The sequence below is a fragment of the Meleagris gallopavo genome, chromosome 6 (genome assembly GCF_905368555.1).
Source record: "Meleagris gallopavo chromosome 6, MGAL_WU_HG_1.1, whole genome shotgun sequence".
Taxonomy (NCBI): Eukaryota; Metazoa; Chordata; class Aves; order Galliformes; family Phasianidae; genus Meleagris; species Meleagris gallopavo.
In genome coordinates this window covers 5648117-5665615 of record NC_139409.1, presented here as the reverse complement: position 1 = coordinate 5665615, position 17499 = coordinate 5648117, and the positions used below count along the sequence as shown (strand labels likewise).

General features: G+C 41.9%; 1 protein-coding gene across 4 annotated transcripts in view; it reads right to left on the bottom strand.

Annotated features, from left to right (window-relative positions):
- Nucleotides 1-13845: 13845 nt before the first annotated feature.
- LOC100543777 (sodium channel protein type 5 subunit alpha-like) overlaps nucleotides 13846-17499 on the bottom strand; it is a 202847-nt gene continuing 199193 nt past the window's right edge. For all 4 annotated transcript variants that reach the window (XM_085226971.1, XM_085226970.1, XM_085226972.1 and 1 more), the window contains 2 exons: nucleotides 17088-17358; nucleotides 13846-15814 (listed from right to left, as the gene is read on the bottom strand). In XM_085226971.1, the coding sequence (XP_085083097.1) occupies nucleotides 14580-15814; nucleotides 17088-17358 (1506 nt within the window). In that variant the 3' untranslated portion in view covers nucleotides 13846-14579. The remainder of the gene's footprint in view (nucleotides 15815-17087; nucleotides 17359-17499) is intronic.

Below are 17499 nucleotides of genomic sequence, written 5' to 3'. Positions count from 1 at the left end.
AGTCACTCCTCCTCTCTAAAGAGAGAACATATTTTTAGCCTCTCAACAGATCTGACACACTGGAGTTTCCCCTGCCTGTAATCCCACTGTCACTATTTCTAAGTATATTTCTTTTAAACAATCTCTTACTTCTTGATGTTGTCCAGGCTAGGAATTTAAAATTAGTAGCATGGGCAGGTATTGTGTGTGGATGCATGTTTGGATACTTGCAAGAGGCCTCAAACTGCAAACTGCAAAAAAAAAAAAAAAAAAAAAAAGAAAGAGAAAAAGAGAAGAAAAAAGGAGGGTGGGGGGGGAGAAGAGGAAGGGAAAGGGAAGAAAGGAAGGGAAGGAAAGGGAAGGGAAGGGAAGGGAAGGGAAGGGAAGGGAAGGGAAGGGAAGGGAAGGGAAGGGAAGGGAAGGGAAGGGGAAGAAAAATAAGTTCTAAACAGTCACAGAAAGGCTCTTACTAAAGAAAAGCTCCAATCTGTCTCTTGAGTGGTGGAATCAATGGCTCTCTCCTGCCCAGGGTTTTAACATGCTCTGCTCAGGCCAATTGTGGTTATATAATACTGGCTCCAAAGCAGATGCTGCTGTGTTCGGTCTGGGAGATTATAGCTGGAATGCACAACTAATGGAAGCTTTCTGACAAATGCATCCTTCCCTGCCAGGTGGGGGATGGCTGTGGGCAGTGCTCCTGCATCCCTGGGGCACTCACATGGTGGGCATCGGGGCCAGTTGCGATGGGACTGGTGCTCCTGGTTAGCCTTCCCCCCACCAAAAATATAAATAAAAATCAGGTGAAGGAAAACAAAGTGGCAACAAATCATCTCCTCCTGTAGAGCTGGAGGTATGCTGGATTTTTGTCACTGATGGACCGTAACAGTTGTCAGGCACTGCTCTGTCGCTGGAGGAAGATGATGTACTGCATCCAGGATGGTCAGTGTGTTCGTGTGGTTGAATATCTGATTGATTGAATATTTCTTCTTGTTCCTTTGTGATTCGCCACATGTTTGGCATATTGGGTGTCTCATTACCTTTTGCAGTGCTGTGACTTGGCTTTGTGGCATGCGCAGCGTAATGCCACCACAAAAGAGGAGCAGACTTTTATTGTGGGAAGCTGGGTACAGCTCCAAGACAGTGACTAGCATTTTGGTATTGAAAGGATATTAACAACCCCAGATTTGCTCTGACTCTGCTTCAGAAAATCCCATGTGTTGGTCTTGCCAGGCACAGCAACGGGGCCTGAGGGAATAGCATGGAGCTATGAGGGGAGGAGCAGCTGGGGGTGAGGGGAAGGCTGTGCCCAAGAGCGTGGTGGGCATGGAATGGGCTGCCCAGGGCAACGGGCACAGCTCTGAGTGCTGGAGCTCATGGAGCACTGGGACATCGCTCTCAGACATAGGGTTTGGCTTTGGGTTCCTGTGTGGAACCAAAAGTTGGACCATTATTGTCTGCTTTGAGACATGTGCCATCACTGATGACCTTTGGTTGCCTTACCAAGAAACAAGCCAAACTTGCTCTAGGGTCCAACTGGATCCTTTACATCTGGAAAAAAAAATCAGTTGGACACCTACAGCTCATCCTCATTCTGCCCATTTCTGGCTTTATTTCTCATTTCTAGAATCTAGCAAAACAGATGTTGTGCTGTGCCCTCCTGCATCTGAGCCAAACTGGGAGATGAGAGGCAGTGATACGTTCCCATTGCTTACACCATGGGACATCCAGAACTTATGGACTCACACTTCATCTCAACCATTTCCTAAATTCCTACCAAAATGAGAGTATTTCTGAAGCAAAAAAAACAACCACCACAAAACAACAGAAAAAGAGTGGGGGTCTGAATAGTGTATGAGGGCCATTGTCTTAGAACAGAATCACTGAATGGATGAAGTTGGAAGGGTCCTTAAAGCCCATCCAGTTCCAACCTTGCCACAGGTAGGATTGCTACCAACCAGATTAGGCTGCTCAGGATCCCATTCGGGATCTCCAAGGGCTACAGCCCACCATACCTCACCTTGTTTTAAGCCCACTGTCCAGCAGCAGGTCAGAATGGGCTGCATCATTTGCCTGAGAAAGAAGATAAATCAGTTTATGGGGGACTCTGTGCTCATGTCTTTGGTGCCACCAGCACCTTAACTATGTAATATCCATCTTACAAAGGCATGCCTACACAAGGCTGTGGACCCCACTGCTGTTGTTACCAGAAAAAAATCTTGGGCTCCAGCCATTGTCCAAACCACAAAGCCTCAGCAAACAGCAGCTGCTTCTCTTCCCAGAAGTGACCACATTTCAGCAATGGCTGTCGCAATGTAAATGTTTTGTAGGTGACCATAAACACGAGGGCAGAGTGCAGCTGAGAGGTAGCATTCTTACAGTGAGAGGTGCAAGTGCAGAGCTGGACCGTTCTACTGGGAGCCGTTTAACCCTGCATTGCTTTGCTCATAGCAAGTACAAGAGCAAATAGTCATGTGCTGTCTGTTTAAGGGCAATGCTGTCAGCTGAATTCAACTGCAAATGGTTCCGCCAGTTACTTATGCAAGAATATTTTAAAGCAACAAAAAATGAGAATGTGAGTCCTCATGATTGCACTGATCTAACAGTCAACTAATATCCAGAGAGGCAATATATCACTGTGTAGTTAGAAGAAGGCTATGGAAGAGATTATAACCATGATCACTTCCAAAATCCTTTAGAACTGTTGTCACTTGCTTAGGCTGCTCTGGGAGAAACAAATATGGTAAGAGAGGACAAAATTTGTTATAACAGGGAAAGCAGACTTCAGGTAAATGAACATTGATGCTTCTCAGCTGGATGCTTTTTAATCCCCCTTTTCATATTTGCATGTGGTTGGATATAGCTCAGTTGCTAATAGCGCATAAAAATATTTCCAGTCATTTGAAGATGTATTAGATGATCTTTGATCTCCACAGCATCAGCAAAGGCAAAAAATGTGTGTGATGTTGGCCAGGGCTGGGTCTGGACAGCCAAAGCTGTGCAGTGCCATTCTGTAGGAGCTTGGAGCTCTGCTCCCTGCTGCAGTAAGCCATGCAGGAGCCCTCTTAGATCCTGCAAAACCCCCAGAGGCCAACAGAGAGTTTCATCTCCAGGATATTCTAACTGTAGATGTCTCTGTTCACTGCAGGGAGGTTGGTCTAAATGACCTCAAAAGGTCCCTTCCAACTCAAATGATTCTGTGATTCTACGATTCTATGGCATGGTACATCTTCAAATTGGAGTGGTGCTTGAAAGAAATTATATTCTTTGACCTTCAGGAAATTCTTTTAGCCTGAAACTTAATGAAGCAGAAGGCAGACAAGGAAACAATGTATGCAGAGAGAAAACTGCAAAGTTCAATATTTGAGCATGATATTTCAGCATGATATCTGCAGCCAAAGATTCTCCTAATAAACATACATATAGTTTTGATTCAGTCAAAATGTTTAATGTAAAGTTGGTCAAAATGTCTGAATTTGCAATTTAGTTCAGCTGTTGAAAGACAGCCATTCTCTGGCTGTATTTCTGCTGCTGAAAGTCAAGGGAAGCCCTGCCAGAGATCTCTACCAACCAACAGTAAACCAGATGCTCCCTGCACAGACCTGGGTGAGGGAAAAGGGAGAAGGGTACTGATGTTTCCCAAGAGCACATCAACGTGACCAACAACGTCCATGAACAACAAGGTACAGATCTCCTTTGCCTTGTGGCTAGAGGATAGCAGTTGGCAGTGCTCCTCAGGGGGCATCTTTCAAAAAGAAGGGAAATTCCTGACCTATATCCCCCTCCCAGAGACCTGGGTCTTGCCATAGAAGTCTTCATGGTCTTTATGGAATCCAAGTGTCAGCTCGCTCCTGGAGCCTGCCCACTGTTTCTTTCGCTGATTTGTGGCAAAAGATTACGTTTGCTCTGCAAAAAAGCAGCCTTTACTTTTGCACAGCTGAATGATTACCCATTTTTAATGTGCTGTGACAAGGAGGAGTGGGTCTTGAACCTTCTGGCCCTGCCGCAAGATCACTTTTAGCCTGAAGTGCACTTTGAGTCTTCCTGCTGAGTGTGGCAGGAGACATACCAAGACTTCTTAGATGCCTCTCTGCTCTGAAGAGAGGGACAGCTGCTGTTATGAGAGATGCCCAGGGCATCCTTTATGGATCAGCAGTAGTCATGCTGTGCGTAGGGGGAGGAGGGAAGCTGATTTACTGCTGAGTCAGATGCATTTGTCTCACTCTGGCTTTGGGTCCTGTGACAGCACTGCTATCACCAGAAAGATGAGTTGACTCTACTACACGGAGCCCTGTGTCTTATTCCATCACTCCCTGGAAACAAAGATAATGGCAACACATCTTGGGCTGCCAGGCATATGGGACAGGTCTCCAACCCAGCAGGTTGTCTCCCTGAGACTGGGGACTGCAGCAGCCAGACCATGCTCTGCATTCCTTGTGGTCATCTTCCTGCAAGCCAGCAGACATACGAACTCCACCAATATCAGATTTTGTGGTCAGTTTGTAATGTGAGTTTAACTGAGCCCTTTTGCGGTTTTGGGTTCATTGCACTCAGTTTTAGAGTATAACATAGCCTTCCTCCTCCATCCTCTAAAAATGAAGAGCTTCCTTTGGCTCAGACAGATGTCCTCAGGAGTTCAGAATGGAGAAACACAGTTCTCAAACATCCCTAAAGTTCCCTGTTTCTAGGGCCCTGCCAGGGAAAGCTTTCAAAGCAGAATATACCACGTATTTTTTGATGACTCAACAAATCAGAAAAGATTTTCATCAGAGCTGAACAGATGGAGCAGCAGCCTGGCTGGGGAACTCCCTGGGTTGCTCCCCAGGTGTATGAGCTGTGTGTCAAAGAGATTGTTCCTTCACTGTTAAACAACACACTATCAGGCACAGACCTCAGTGCTGGCATAGCTTTGTCTGGACCATAGAGTTATTGTCTTGCTCCTTGGGTATTTTCCGGTAGTGGTTGCAGCTGTTAAAGAAGCAGCATATTCAAAGAGAAAACTGCAGAGTCCAGTATTTGAGCATGAAATTTCAGCATGATGCCTGCAGCCAAAGATTCCCTTAATAAACATATTTGTAGTATTGATAAAATCAATACTGAAGGAGGTCAAAATGTCTGTTTTGGGGATGTCCCCATCCATACCACACACACAAAAACACCTATACCCTCATACCTCTTTCCTTCTCTCACTGATTCTCTCCCATCATCAGCTGTCCATTTTTTTAAATATGTTTCTCTTCCCAAAAGCTGTTTTTCCTCTTGGCAGGCCTTGAGACATTGGTTTTGGTCTAGCATGCTACTGTGAATTGTCAACAGTGAAAGAACTCCCAGACTTCTCATCTGGTCTGTTTGCACCTCCCACACATGTTGTCAGGGCTCAGACTGCTCCAGTTAAGCAGGTTGGAAAGTTAGACCTGCCATTCTACATATCCTCTGGGCAAGAGGCCAAAGTAAATGATTATGATGATAATAATAGTAAAAATAAATGTTCTTTGGGAATAATTTATATCTCTACAAACAGAAAACTAGCAGTTGGAGCACATATAAAGAGCCTCAACCATTTTGGAGGGGTAAGGGAATGAATCCTGTGTTTCATGCTGGATGTGAGGCATTGCCTTGTGCACAGGTGTAGAGCAAGTGCTATAATCTAACGAACTTTGGAGTCATATTGAAAGGTCCATCTTCTCATGACTCTTCTCTTTACGATGCCCTTAAGGAAATCTGTATCTTGCAGGCAGACCTGTCTGACCCCATTAGCTCAGGAGGGAGATGAGTGTTTGTTATGGAACCTCTCATCCTCACTCCTTTGTAGACCAATGAGAAGGAGCAGCAAGGTGCAAATATCAGAGTGACTCACAGCAGGCTGAGCTGAAAGAGAGATGATATCGAAGCGTTAATAACTGCATCTTTGAGCCCTGGCATTTAAAAAGCCAACTTTAATGATGGCAAAGCAGAGCAAAATGCAGACTTAGAGGAAAAAGAAGCTTGTTATGAGTGGGCATCATGGAGAGCATGAGGTCTTCCTCCTTCAATAAAGGGACTTACTTGCTGAGTAGGCGATAACATCAAACTGACATCCCTGGAGAGAGAGCATTCCAATTTAGGATAGTGTCACGAGTATGTTTCTCTAGTCACTATGAAGGTATTTACATGCATTTAATCCATGCAGTCAGCTGGTGTGAGAGTCAAAGCTCTCAAATTAGAGCTGGGTAAGGACCTTAAGCTTCAGGCTTCGGGGATTTGGATGCAGCTCTGAGACCAGAACTGTGATACATACAACACTCAGCTACCTACACTAGGAATGGAGAGGATTACAAAAGCCCAGATTGTTAATTACAAACATCATCAGATAGAAAGATTCCTACAGGATCAAGTTTTAATCTCATTTTTTTTTCCCTTGGAGAGTCCCCATTGACTTTATTCGGAGTTTTCTCCAAGACAAATCCCTCAGAAAGATACACTCCGGTTGCCTTCATGGAGGTGATAATATGGTTTTACTACAAATCTTGTTTTTCTCATCTCCAGATCTGAGCATGTGAAATAAATTTCTTGAAGAGGAAACTAAACAGGAAAACTTGCTTCGAGTGTCAACGGATGTGCTTGGTCCACCCTTCCCAATACACACTGCAACACTGAACTGACTTGAGAGGTGTAAGCCAACACGTCATCCCTCACTCCCTGTGTCATGTCTAACCTTATAAAGCCCTACTACCCCTGTTAGATTTGGACAGGGGCCATGTTTACCACTTTCTGGAGCCTGGGTAGCCCTTCACCTTCCCCTTGTCAATGCCCTAAAGTGTTTCAATGCTAAACACTCCAAGAATGTGAAGGCTGACTAATCTTTGGGCTGATCTTCCCACAGAGTCTGAGGTGTGAAGAGATCACAGCTGCTGGGTGGTGAGTTCATGCTCTGGACCCTGAAGAAGCTGTGAGGTCCTTAAGACCCTACCCAAAAATAAGCTCTGTGACGTTCATGGCTTATTGTTCCCAGCACACCTGTGAAATGCAAGATCTTCTCAAGGTGGAGGGCAAAAGCACGGGTGGGCAATGAGTGCCAGATTGGGGCTTTATCCTAACAGCTCACACTTGACTCCTGCTTGGCTGGTTGGCCAGTCACACCTGATGGGCTTCCCCTTGCAAAAAATAAATCTTTTTTTTTTTTTTTTCTTTCTTACCCTCTACCAACATCCATCTTTTTGTTGTGTTCTGTTCTTTGGAAAGTAGAGAAACTACGTGGCTTAAAATTGTAAAAAAGGGAAACAGCAGTTAATGCTGAATATTACAGGGTTTCAAAGGGGATTTCCTCTGATAATGAGCAGAAAGAAGACTTAAATGCAGGCCCCCAACTCAACCTCGAGTTTTATAACCAGAATAATGAATGTTAAGGATTTTATTTTCTGTGCCTTCTTACCTTTATCTTTTGACTCACTGAATCTTCAGTACTTTATTACACTTTCTGGGAGGTGAATCCCATCACAGGAGCACATGCAGATCACCTTCACACTGCCTGGACCCAATGGCACCAGGTGGGGACATCCAGGGTGTGACTCACCAAGGGCTGGATTGTCCTATGTCACATTGAGACCCATCATTCCAGGTTTGTGTCTTCTGGACGAATTCTCTTCACCTGCACAGCTTGTCCCTGAGCTAAAAATGAAAATTATTTCCTTTGTGCTTGGTCTGCAGGTTTGAAGAGTTCAAGAATTAAGACAAATGTGAGAAACTTAAACAACCTTTTGGGGAAAAAAAAAAAAAGAAAAAGGGTTAGAAACCTGGCTCCCTTAAGGGTAATTGCTCAATTCCCTTAGGCTTTAGTGTGACTAGGATTTAACAGAACACACTGACTTTTGAAAACAGAGGTATGGACTTCAAATCACCTTTTAGCAGAGGGCAGAATTTTAACTCCTTGAAGGGCCACTTTGCATGATTTTATCCTTACTTGCTCGATCTTTGCTCTTTTTGCCTTAAAGTCCTTAATTTTTTTCCTAGTGTAGTTGGTAGACAAGCAGAAAGCTTGAAAACATGGCCAGAGAATCGCTGACTGGCTGAGGCTGGCAAGAGCTCTGGGTGCCTCTGGTCCCATGCTGCCCCACCAGAGCCACCCAGAGCAGGGTGCCCAGCCCCACATCCTGGCAGTTCCTGCACATCTCCAAGGACGAGAGCACATGGCTTCTGGGTCCTTGTGCCAGGGTGCATCACCTGCAAAGCTGCCCGGTGTTCAGGGGAACCTCCTGTGCTGCAGTTTGTGCCCACTGTCTCTCCTGGCACTGGGCACCACTGACAGCAGCCTGGCTCTGTCCTGTCCTCCTCGCACTCTCCCTTCAGGTGTTTATGGACATTGATGAGATGTCTCTGAGCCTCCTCTTCTCCAGATGGAACAGTCCCAGCTCTCTCAGCTTCTACTCACAGGAGAAGGGTTCCAGTCTGCTGATCATCCCAGTGACCCCATGTTGGACTCCTTCCAGAATGTCCATCTCTCTTGTACTGGGTGGCCCAGGACTGGACATAGCATATATCCTTGAAGTTTTGGTGAATAAAAACCCAAAAATTCTCCTTTTAAGTAAAAATCTCACATTTTAAGGCATTCCAGTGACATTTGAGTACTGGCTCTCTACTGTGTGGCACTCAGTACTGTTAATTTTCAAGACACAAAGACCATTTAATGCCATGGGCTTGCACAGCCTCACGGCCCACCAACAACCAGGGTGACCACAGAGATCCAGCCAGCCCTGGAAGCTGCCTCTGAAACTTTGCTGTAGCATGAGAGCACAGCCCAGGAGTCGCTCAAAGGCTTGTCAGATTGCTAAAATAGCTCGTGTGGAGGTGCTGACAAAACCGTGCCTTTGCCACAGTCCAACACCTCCAGTCCTCACGGGGTTATCAGTGACGTTTGACTCTGAAGCATTTTTTTGCTTGCTGCCAATAGCTATTCCCCTTGACCTATTTGCTTTCACATGCTTTCCCTTTGACATGGGTGCTATTTCTTTGCAATATGTAAACATTCAGAAGGATTTCCATGTTTGTTCTTCACCCAGTGAGGCCTGTCTTTCACCGCTAGCTGGAAGAAGTGACATGCACAAGCAGCCATATCATTTACAACTTAATGTTTTTTTTTTCTTTTTTTTCTTTTTCTTTTTCTTTTTTTCTTTTTCTTCTTCTTCTTTTTCTTTTTCTTCCTCTTCCCCTTCCCCTTCCGCTTCCCTTCCCTTCCCTTTCCCCTTTTCCTTTTCCTTTTCCTTTTCCTCCCTCCCTCCTTTCCTTCCTTCCTTCCTGCTCCCACTGCTCTGTCTATCCAAACACACTTATTTCCAAAGTGGTCCTAATACTTATGAGCTGACTTGCATCAAAAATAAAAAGGAATTTTGCAGACACCACTGCAAAATCACAGCGTGAATCTGAAGATGGCAGTCTCTGACTCTGATCTCACAGATTTCAAACAGGTTTGATTTAGTAGACCTGAGAATATGACAACACAACTTTATTAAAAATAACAGCAACAAAAACAACCATACACACACACTAAATTAAAAAGGAAGGAAGGAAGGAAGGAAGGAAGGAAGGAAGGAAGGAAGGAAGGAAGGAAGGAAGGAAGGAAGGAAGGAAGGAAGGAAGGAAGGAAGGAAGAAAAAAATAACAAATTTAACACTGTAAATATTGGAAGAAAGTGTGGAGCCTGTCCTCTATGTTCCTTGTTAGGTTTGAAAAATAAGGAATCACTTTGGTAAAAAAAAAAAAAAAAAAAGGTGAATGTTTTTTTAAAATTTCATCTTAAAAAAGGAAACATCTGAACCCCTTAGAAATTTCCCCAAGTCCTGCATGAAAAGGAGGAGAGTCCCATAACCTAAACCAGCCCCTAGCACAATGATGGGAGCACAGAAGAGAAGGTAAGTGGTTCTGGTAACAATCTACCAATGGAAATCATCACAGTAGGGATTATACTCTGAATGTTCTTTCAGTGGGAACTCTGATGACAAATTATAACAAGGAATTTCCTTGTCAACCTGACGTGTCTCTGTGGAAAGTTTTTATTTCAATAAACGGCTCCTTCCAACCAAAAGTACATTGCTGAAAAAATTTCAACCGGATTTATTCTATACACAATTACTCAGAAGTGATATTATTACATGACACATTCTCTTAAATGTTTACTTAACAGAACCAAAAGCCTTTCCCACAGATCACTCTGTCCCATTGCTATAAACTGATTATATTAAATTAATTCAGGGGACTGATTGGACTCTTTCACTTCAGTTTAAACCAGCTCAGTTTTCTTCTGCTTTTATGTGATTGCAAAACTTTCCCTGATTAAACAGAATTCAGATCATTGAAACAGGGTAACTAAGTTGATTCCCTCAGTGCTGAAAAGATCACAGTTTGGATATCTTCAGGATGGAACATTTCGTGTTGGAAATTTCAAGTTGGAAAAATTTCTCCTCAGAATGAGTAGTAATGCACTGACACAGGCTGCCCAGAGATGTGCTGGGATCACCCCAAATGTGTTCCAGAACTGTGGAGATGTGGCACTGAGGACATGGGCAGTGGGCATGGTGGGATGGGTTGAGATTGGACTTGGGGATCTCAGTGATTTTTTCTAACATAATGATTCTGTGACTCTATGATTATAAGAGCTAAGGGAAGAGCTCCAAGGGTGGTCACTTGTCCCCCTTGAAGTTCCTCCCCGGTCTGAGGAAGTCAAGATTTGGGAAGGATGTTGCCCTTTGTTTAGTGGCCATTTTAGTATATAACCAATACAATAATAACAAACAAAGGCCAAATCTGTGTAACTAAAGTAGACATAAATCAATACTACCGTTAAGTAAATTGATTATTTTCTTACCCCAAAATTCTCCATGAATATCAACGAGCTTTGGCTCAAACCTTTAACACCCTGTAGTAGCCTTACAGTGCAAGAGGAACTGGAGAGGTATTCACTGACAACAAAAGTCACCATGCATTTCTCAAACAGAGGTGCTGAAGGTGCAAGAGAAGTCACATAAATAAAATAACAAAAAATAATTGACACAGAAAATATTTGTTATCCTTATTTATTTAACAAAGAAACATAATAAACTTGATTTTTTTTTTCCAGGTACAAACAGCTGAATATGTCCTATGATATTGGCTGATATTTTCCTTGCTCTTTTCGTAGCTTGAGTGATTCACGTGGTAGCCTTTATTGAACAAATCAACATAAAAATGGTAGCACTCATGCTTATAGACAGTGTGGGCCAACTATTAAGTCAGTGTCTTTAACTAAGTCACTGTACTGGGAGGACATATCAATGCTGAGTACAAATTGGCATCTCCATTAATAAAAACCTGCAAGTGAGGCTATCTGAAGTTTTGGAGGGGAGTTCTGCATACCATACAAAGATACCATTCTCTCTTCAGCTTTAAATAAATGTTCAACAAAATTGAAAACCCAATGGAAAAGCAATCTTCCTGTTACAAAGCTTTTGAAAATAATTTACAATTCATTTTTTTCTAATAAAGTCGCACTGTAAACACCTACAGTTAAGACCTAATTTCATATATATTTTTTGAATCGACAATTATTTTTTAACAGATTTTGGGTAAAAACCAGAACCAGTTATATTGCAGTAATACTACAGAGTCTCACAGCAATGGTAATGAAATGTTCAACGCATGAGTGAAATGACCCAAGGAAGAGCTCTTCTCTAGTATGACCAGTTGCCAGCTTATCTTTGCATTGCATCCCATTCATCACAGGGCCACACTCTTATTAAGAATATAAGTTGAATATAAGTTGCAAATACTTAAAATATTTGTAAAACAGTGACCAACACAGCATTGCTATGTGCAGGTTGACTTTTTTGTTGTTTGTTTTGAATATTATATATTGAATGATAAAAATCAGGTAAGAAATCCTCTTAATTCTTAGCTTTTTTCCTTCTTTTTTTTTTTCATTCTGAGGCTTTGAAAGGAAAATAATTTTACCAGTTGTCAGCCAATAAATGCTTGTTCAGCAGGTAATGCATGTACTATTTCCTAATTAAACAGTTTCATTATAGGCAGCAGCTCATTTCTAAAGATCAATAAATCCCACTGAGAACAAAACATTTTAATCAGTAAGTCATGTCCTCTGAGTGTCAGTCACTCTATAAACTCACAATATACTTATATATGTATGGGTATATGTGTGTGTGTGTGTATGCATATAAATATAAAAATCGCATACTCTTTCTGGGTGATATGTACAGTCAGAATAAGATTACAGCATAAATACACAGGGAATCTGTATAAAGTTTCTCTAATTTGAGAAGCCTTGAGCAATTTTCTTTTTTGGGGGCGGAGGGGGGTGAGGGGAAGGGATGGTGAGGAGGGAGGAAAGAATAAAGAGTGTTTTCACTTTAAGGAACGAAGAGTAGTTCCCTTAGGTTAGAATCTAATTACATACAAGATTTAAAGGCAACAAAATCTCCAGAGGAACAGCCCTATGTTATACACCATAGACATGGGGTTAAAAGGGCAAGAGAGCATGATTATTATAATACTTATAGAATACGTTTCATTCCCTTATAGCACTTTGCAACCAGAAAGTCTGACAACACCCCTGTGAGGTAGGTAAGTATTATTACCCCCATTTTACAGATGGGTAAACTGAGGCACAGATAGGTTCAATTATTTGCCTAAAAATCGTGTAGCAAGAATCAGGAATAGACCCCAGGAATCCTGCTGGCAAATCCTCTGCATTATCCAATAGCCCACTGTCAAATGAATGCCTGAGACACCTCTCAATGAATGGAGAGAATAATTAGCCCATATTTACAGATACACAGTCATCCTCTTGACACGTTGTCTTTACACATTTTGACTTGTTTAGAGGACAGATAACAATGGCCATAGACAAAATTTGCTGTAACATGTTGCTTTAATTCTTGTTGCCAACCCCATGTGGATTTTGACACCTTTACAACCTGGGATGTAACTAAATGTCAATCACAATACACCTTAAATACATTCTTGATATCTTTGCTTTTCCAAGGTGAAAAGCACAATTACTCTTCCTTAAAGTGCAATGGCTCATTACAGAAATCTCAAGATTTTTCACAAAGTTCAACCAAACCAAGTACAATCAGTCTGAAGGTGAAAAAGAAAGAACCTGTCTGCAGTGACAGAATTGTCTCTATATTCCATAGATACTTTCTCATATTCTACCACAGCTGAAAGTTTAATAATAAATAATAAGCTATGTTAGCACATAAAACCTCTAATACTTTTCTACAGCCACACATCCACCTTCCATTCTGTTGTCATTTCTTTGGCCTGAAGCTGATGGATGCATCAGCTGTAAATATTCCTTTGCCTGCAGGAATGAGGATGTTTCTATTTCCTAGTGGACTCTTATCATTGGTTCCTGTATTTCTTGTCCTTCCCCAGTCATCTATCTGTACCATCTGATAAAATGAAAGATGAACGCTGAGAAGAAAGGATTCAAAACCTTAGAGGTTACATACAGATCCAGGGGCGATTCCCCTCCAACCTTCTTGAACACACTGCTGCAGCCATTCCTCGTGACCCAATCAGTGTTGTTATGATTAATAATACTATTTTTGGAGTAATATTGATGCACAGAGTTTCCAAAAAGGCTGCTTAGCTTAGTGTTCCTGGGAAAACATAGCCTATCCCATGCTCTTAACTCTGCCAGCATAGACGGTGCCTTGAGCACTACACACAAGTGATGCACTACTTCTATGGCAAGTCTGATTGCAGTATTCAAAGCAGATTCTTGAAACAAACTAAAAAATTAGTGCTTTTATTAACAGGTTTACAAACAGAATCCATTACTCTCTGGGTTCCTGAAGGATAAAACAAGCAATTTCTCTTATGATTTTTGTCATCATTTCCTTCTCTGTTTTTTTTTTTTTTTCTTTTTTTTTCTTTCTTTTTCTGTTCCTGCTGATGAGCAGTTGCAAGTCCCAGCAGGGAGGGCTGAGTGTAATAAACAGTTAAATGTTGCTAACTGGATGGTTTACTTTGCAACAACTTTCCTCTTCAAACAACCGGGATCCTGCAAGTTCCTACTACCTTGACTCAGAGTTCATCATGAAGAGTGTAAGGATCATTAATCTCCATGGAAAAAGAGACTTTTTTAAGTAAAAAAATATCAAATATAATAAATTTATGAAAGACCATTCACAACATATACAGTAAGTGTTACATTTTGCTACAGCAGCTGTGATATATTTTTTTTCTTTTTAGAATGCAAGGTCATACATTGCCATAAGTAAACACACTAATATGAGTAAGACCTTAAATGAATGTATACAGCCAGGCTTTATCTGTGGATAGATATACACTGTGTTTACTGTTTTACAGTCTAGCATATTCCTATTCACACCATTGATATAACAGCCATGACCCTGCCAAGATTCTTCCTGTGCATATATAAATATAAATATTGAGCCAAGTCAAAAAGAGCAGGGTCAAAGGTTATATGACTTATTAGACTCCTGTAGTTAAGGGTAAAAACTCCACTGTTTCTTTCGCAACTAATGTTTAATAAAAAGGCTGCTTCAATCGTTGTGTAGTTACAGCATTACATTCTGTAAACAATATTTTAAAGCATTCTAAACAGACATTTAAACAATTGATTCTTTATCTCTGTCTGGTGAGAGCAAACAATCTATGGCCTCATCACTTTTGCTCGAGTCTGTCAACTTCAGCTGGAGATTCTCGCTTGTACCTCTGGTAACGCTGTCGTAGGACGGAGGGAAGGACGTGGAGGACAGGGTTTCTGATTTGTCTATTGGCCTGCCGTAGTTTTCATTCATCATGAATGCAATGAGACCCTCCTTCTCGGGTGCATCGTCCTCGAGGATGCTGCCATCAAAAGTTCTGTGTCGGTACAAGTAAGACGCCTGCTTCATTGAGCGCCGAAACAAATGTCTCCTGTAGGCGCGCTGGATGACGATGGCTGAGACCTCTTCTTGTTTCCGTCTGAGAGTTGTTGTTATTGGTTCGTAAGAGATCTTGGATGGATTCGCCGCCATGAACTTTTCTTCCATTTGTATTTTAAGGGCATCCATCTCCCCAGATTCTCCTAGCACCCTTTTTGTAAAAGCAAACAAAATATCCAAGCAATGGATCCTGTCTCCACTGACCATGGGCAGGTCCATTGCTATGAGTTTGATTTTGTTTGGTTTTGCTATGCGCAAAGGTTCTGACAGTGCATCTGCAAAGTCTGAAAGTGCAGAATACTCAATAAACTGAGTGGCTTCAGGGTCAAACTTCTCCCAGATTTCATAGAACATATCAAAATCATCCTCACTTAGAGGCTCTGTACTTTCCTCAGTGGCTACACTGAAGTTCTCTAAAATAATGGCTATATACATGTTTACAACAATGAGAAATGATATAATGATATAAGTAACAAAGAATAAAATCCCTACAGCAGGACTTCCACAGTCTCCCTTTGAACCATTTGCATTTGGAAGGTTTGGGTCGCAATATGGTGGTCCAGTGTTCAAAATAGGATTGAGAAGACCATCCCAGCCAGCTGACGTTGTGATTTGGAAGAGACAGAGCATGCTGTTAGCAAAAGTTTGGAAGTTGAACATGTCATCAATCCCATACTCCTTCTTAACATAGGCAAAGTTAGCCATGCCAAAAATGGCATAAATGAACATGACCAGAAAAAGCAGGAGGCCAATGTTGAACAGAGCAGGTAGGGACATCATTAAGGCAAAAAGGAGAGTTCGAATTCCTTTGGCTCCCCGGATGAGTCTTAGGATCCGGCCAATTCGAGCCAAGCGAATGACTCTGAAGAGTGTGGGAGAGAAAAAGTATTTCTGAATGATGTCAGAAAGTACGGTGCCTTGAAAAGAAAAGACAAACAGCAAGTTATTGCCTTGGAAATAATCCCTGATTCCCTTTAAAGAAATCAATGAGGATTATGGAAAAAAATCAATGAAAAGTTCTGCAAACTGGAAGACCTAAGATAAAGGGAATGGCATTATTGTTAGCATTTTCACGGTCACTTAATCCATGCAAATTTTGTTGAGACTCTGAGCAAAGGTGTCAATGGTAGTTACAGTTTTATAAAGGGAAAAGTCATCTATTGGGAATGAGAAACCAGAATCAGGTCATACAGGACACAACTATCTGCAGCTTTTGGTCATGAGCCATTTATCTGGAGTACAGCTGGTCAAGAGTTTTCCGATTTGAAAATATTTTTGTTAGCAAAACATTAGCAAGTCAACAAGTTCTGTGATTCAACACTGTGTGCTGGGTCTGTTTTCATGAGCAATAACCAAAATGGTGCAAATTCCTACTGAACATTGGCTTAGTTGCTTGCTCATTAGTTTTTCTAGTCTCCCTGATGAGCTGGGAAAGAACTAAGAGCTAAGGCTACTCTAGCAAAAAATAAGCCTGCATTCCTGTGGCTAAACTCTCTTCCCTGCAGAAACAGAGCAGCTTTGGCCAGATTGTCTACTGTCAGCAGTCTCCAGATGCAGTGAGACATGGCCAGCTCATGCCACCTCATCCCCTACTTGGGAGAGGCTTTTTTGGCATGGCCCAACTCCTCTGACACTGAAACAACCCAGTTGATCATGGGACACAGCTATGGCCAACACAATGACTCTGCTTAACTGGCTGCCATGGACATGCCCACAGCATGAAGGCTCTGATAACAGCTGTGTGACAGTGATGCTCCCAGTGATTCACAGAGCTGAGAGCAGTCAAATTCACTGCATCTACCCACAGCTGACCTGAAGAACTTTTTCATACTTATGTAATAAAAAGTGAATATCAAAATAAGAGCAGCTTGCATGTGCTCTTTTCATGTGGCTTTTTTACTTCTCTGACTTAGACTGTTATCCAGCACATGGCTGAAGTGTATGCTGCTGGTTCTGGACCATGTTTTATGTTCATGCCCTTGAAATCAGTACTATACAACGACATCTGTTATCTTCATCACTGCTGTCAGAGTGTTTGAGTGTATTTAAATATTAAAAATCACTTAGAATCCAGTTCTCTGAGTGTTTTTTTTTTCCCCACAAATCTTTCAACTCTGTCTAATTAAGTTTACATGCACCTTTTAAGTTTAAGTGTGTTTAAGTGCTTCTCTGCCATTCAGATTCACCTACCTACAATAGACAGAATCACGACGACAAAGTCAAAGATGTTCCAACCATTGGTGAAGTAGTAGTGTCGTAGTGCCAGCATTTTGAAGATGCACTCCCCAGTGAAGATGGCAACAAAAAGCATGTTGATTTTGTGGAGGATGTTCACTTTTTCCTGACTTTGATCATCTGTTTCTACCATCATGGTAACCATGTTAAGGCAGATGAGAATCATGATGGAGACATCAAAGGCTTGTTTTGAGACAACATCAAAAATAAAACCTTGGTATTTGTTCTGGAGGAAAGAAAAGAATTGTTAGTTAGGAGATTTGGACCATGTCAAAATGATGACATGATTTTGTGATTCATCAGGAAGCAGTGGAAAATAGACTATATACCAGCACTTCAGAAACAAGAAGATGATGATGGACAGTTG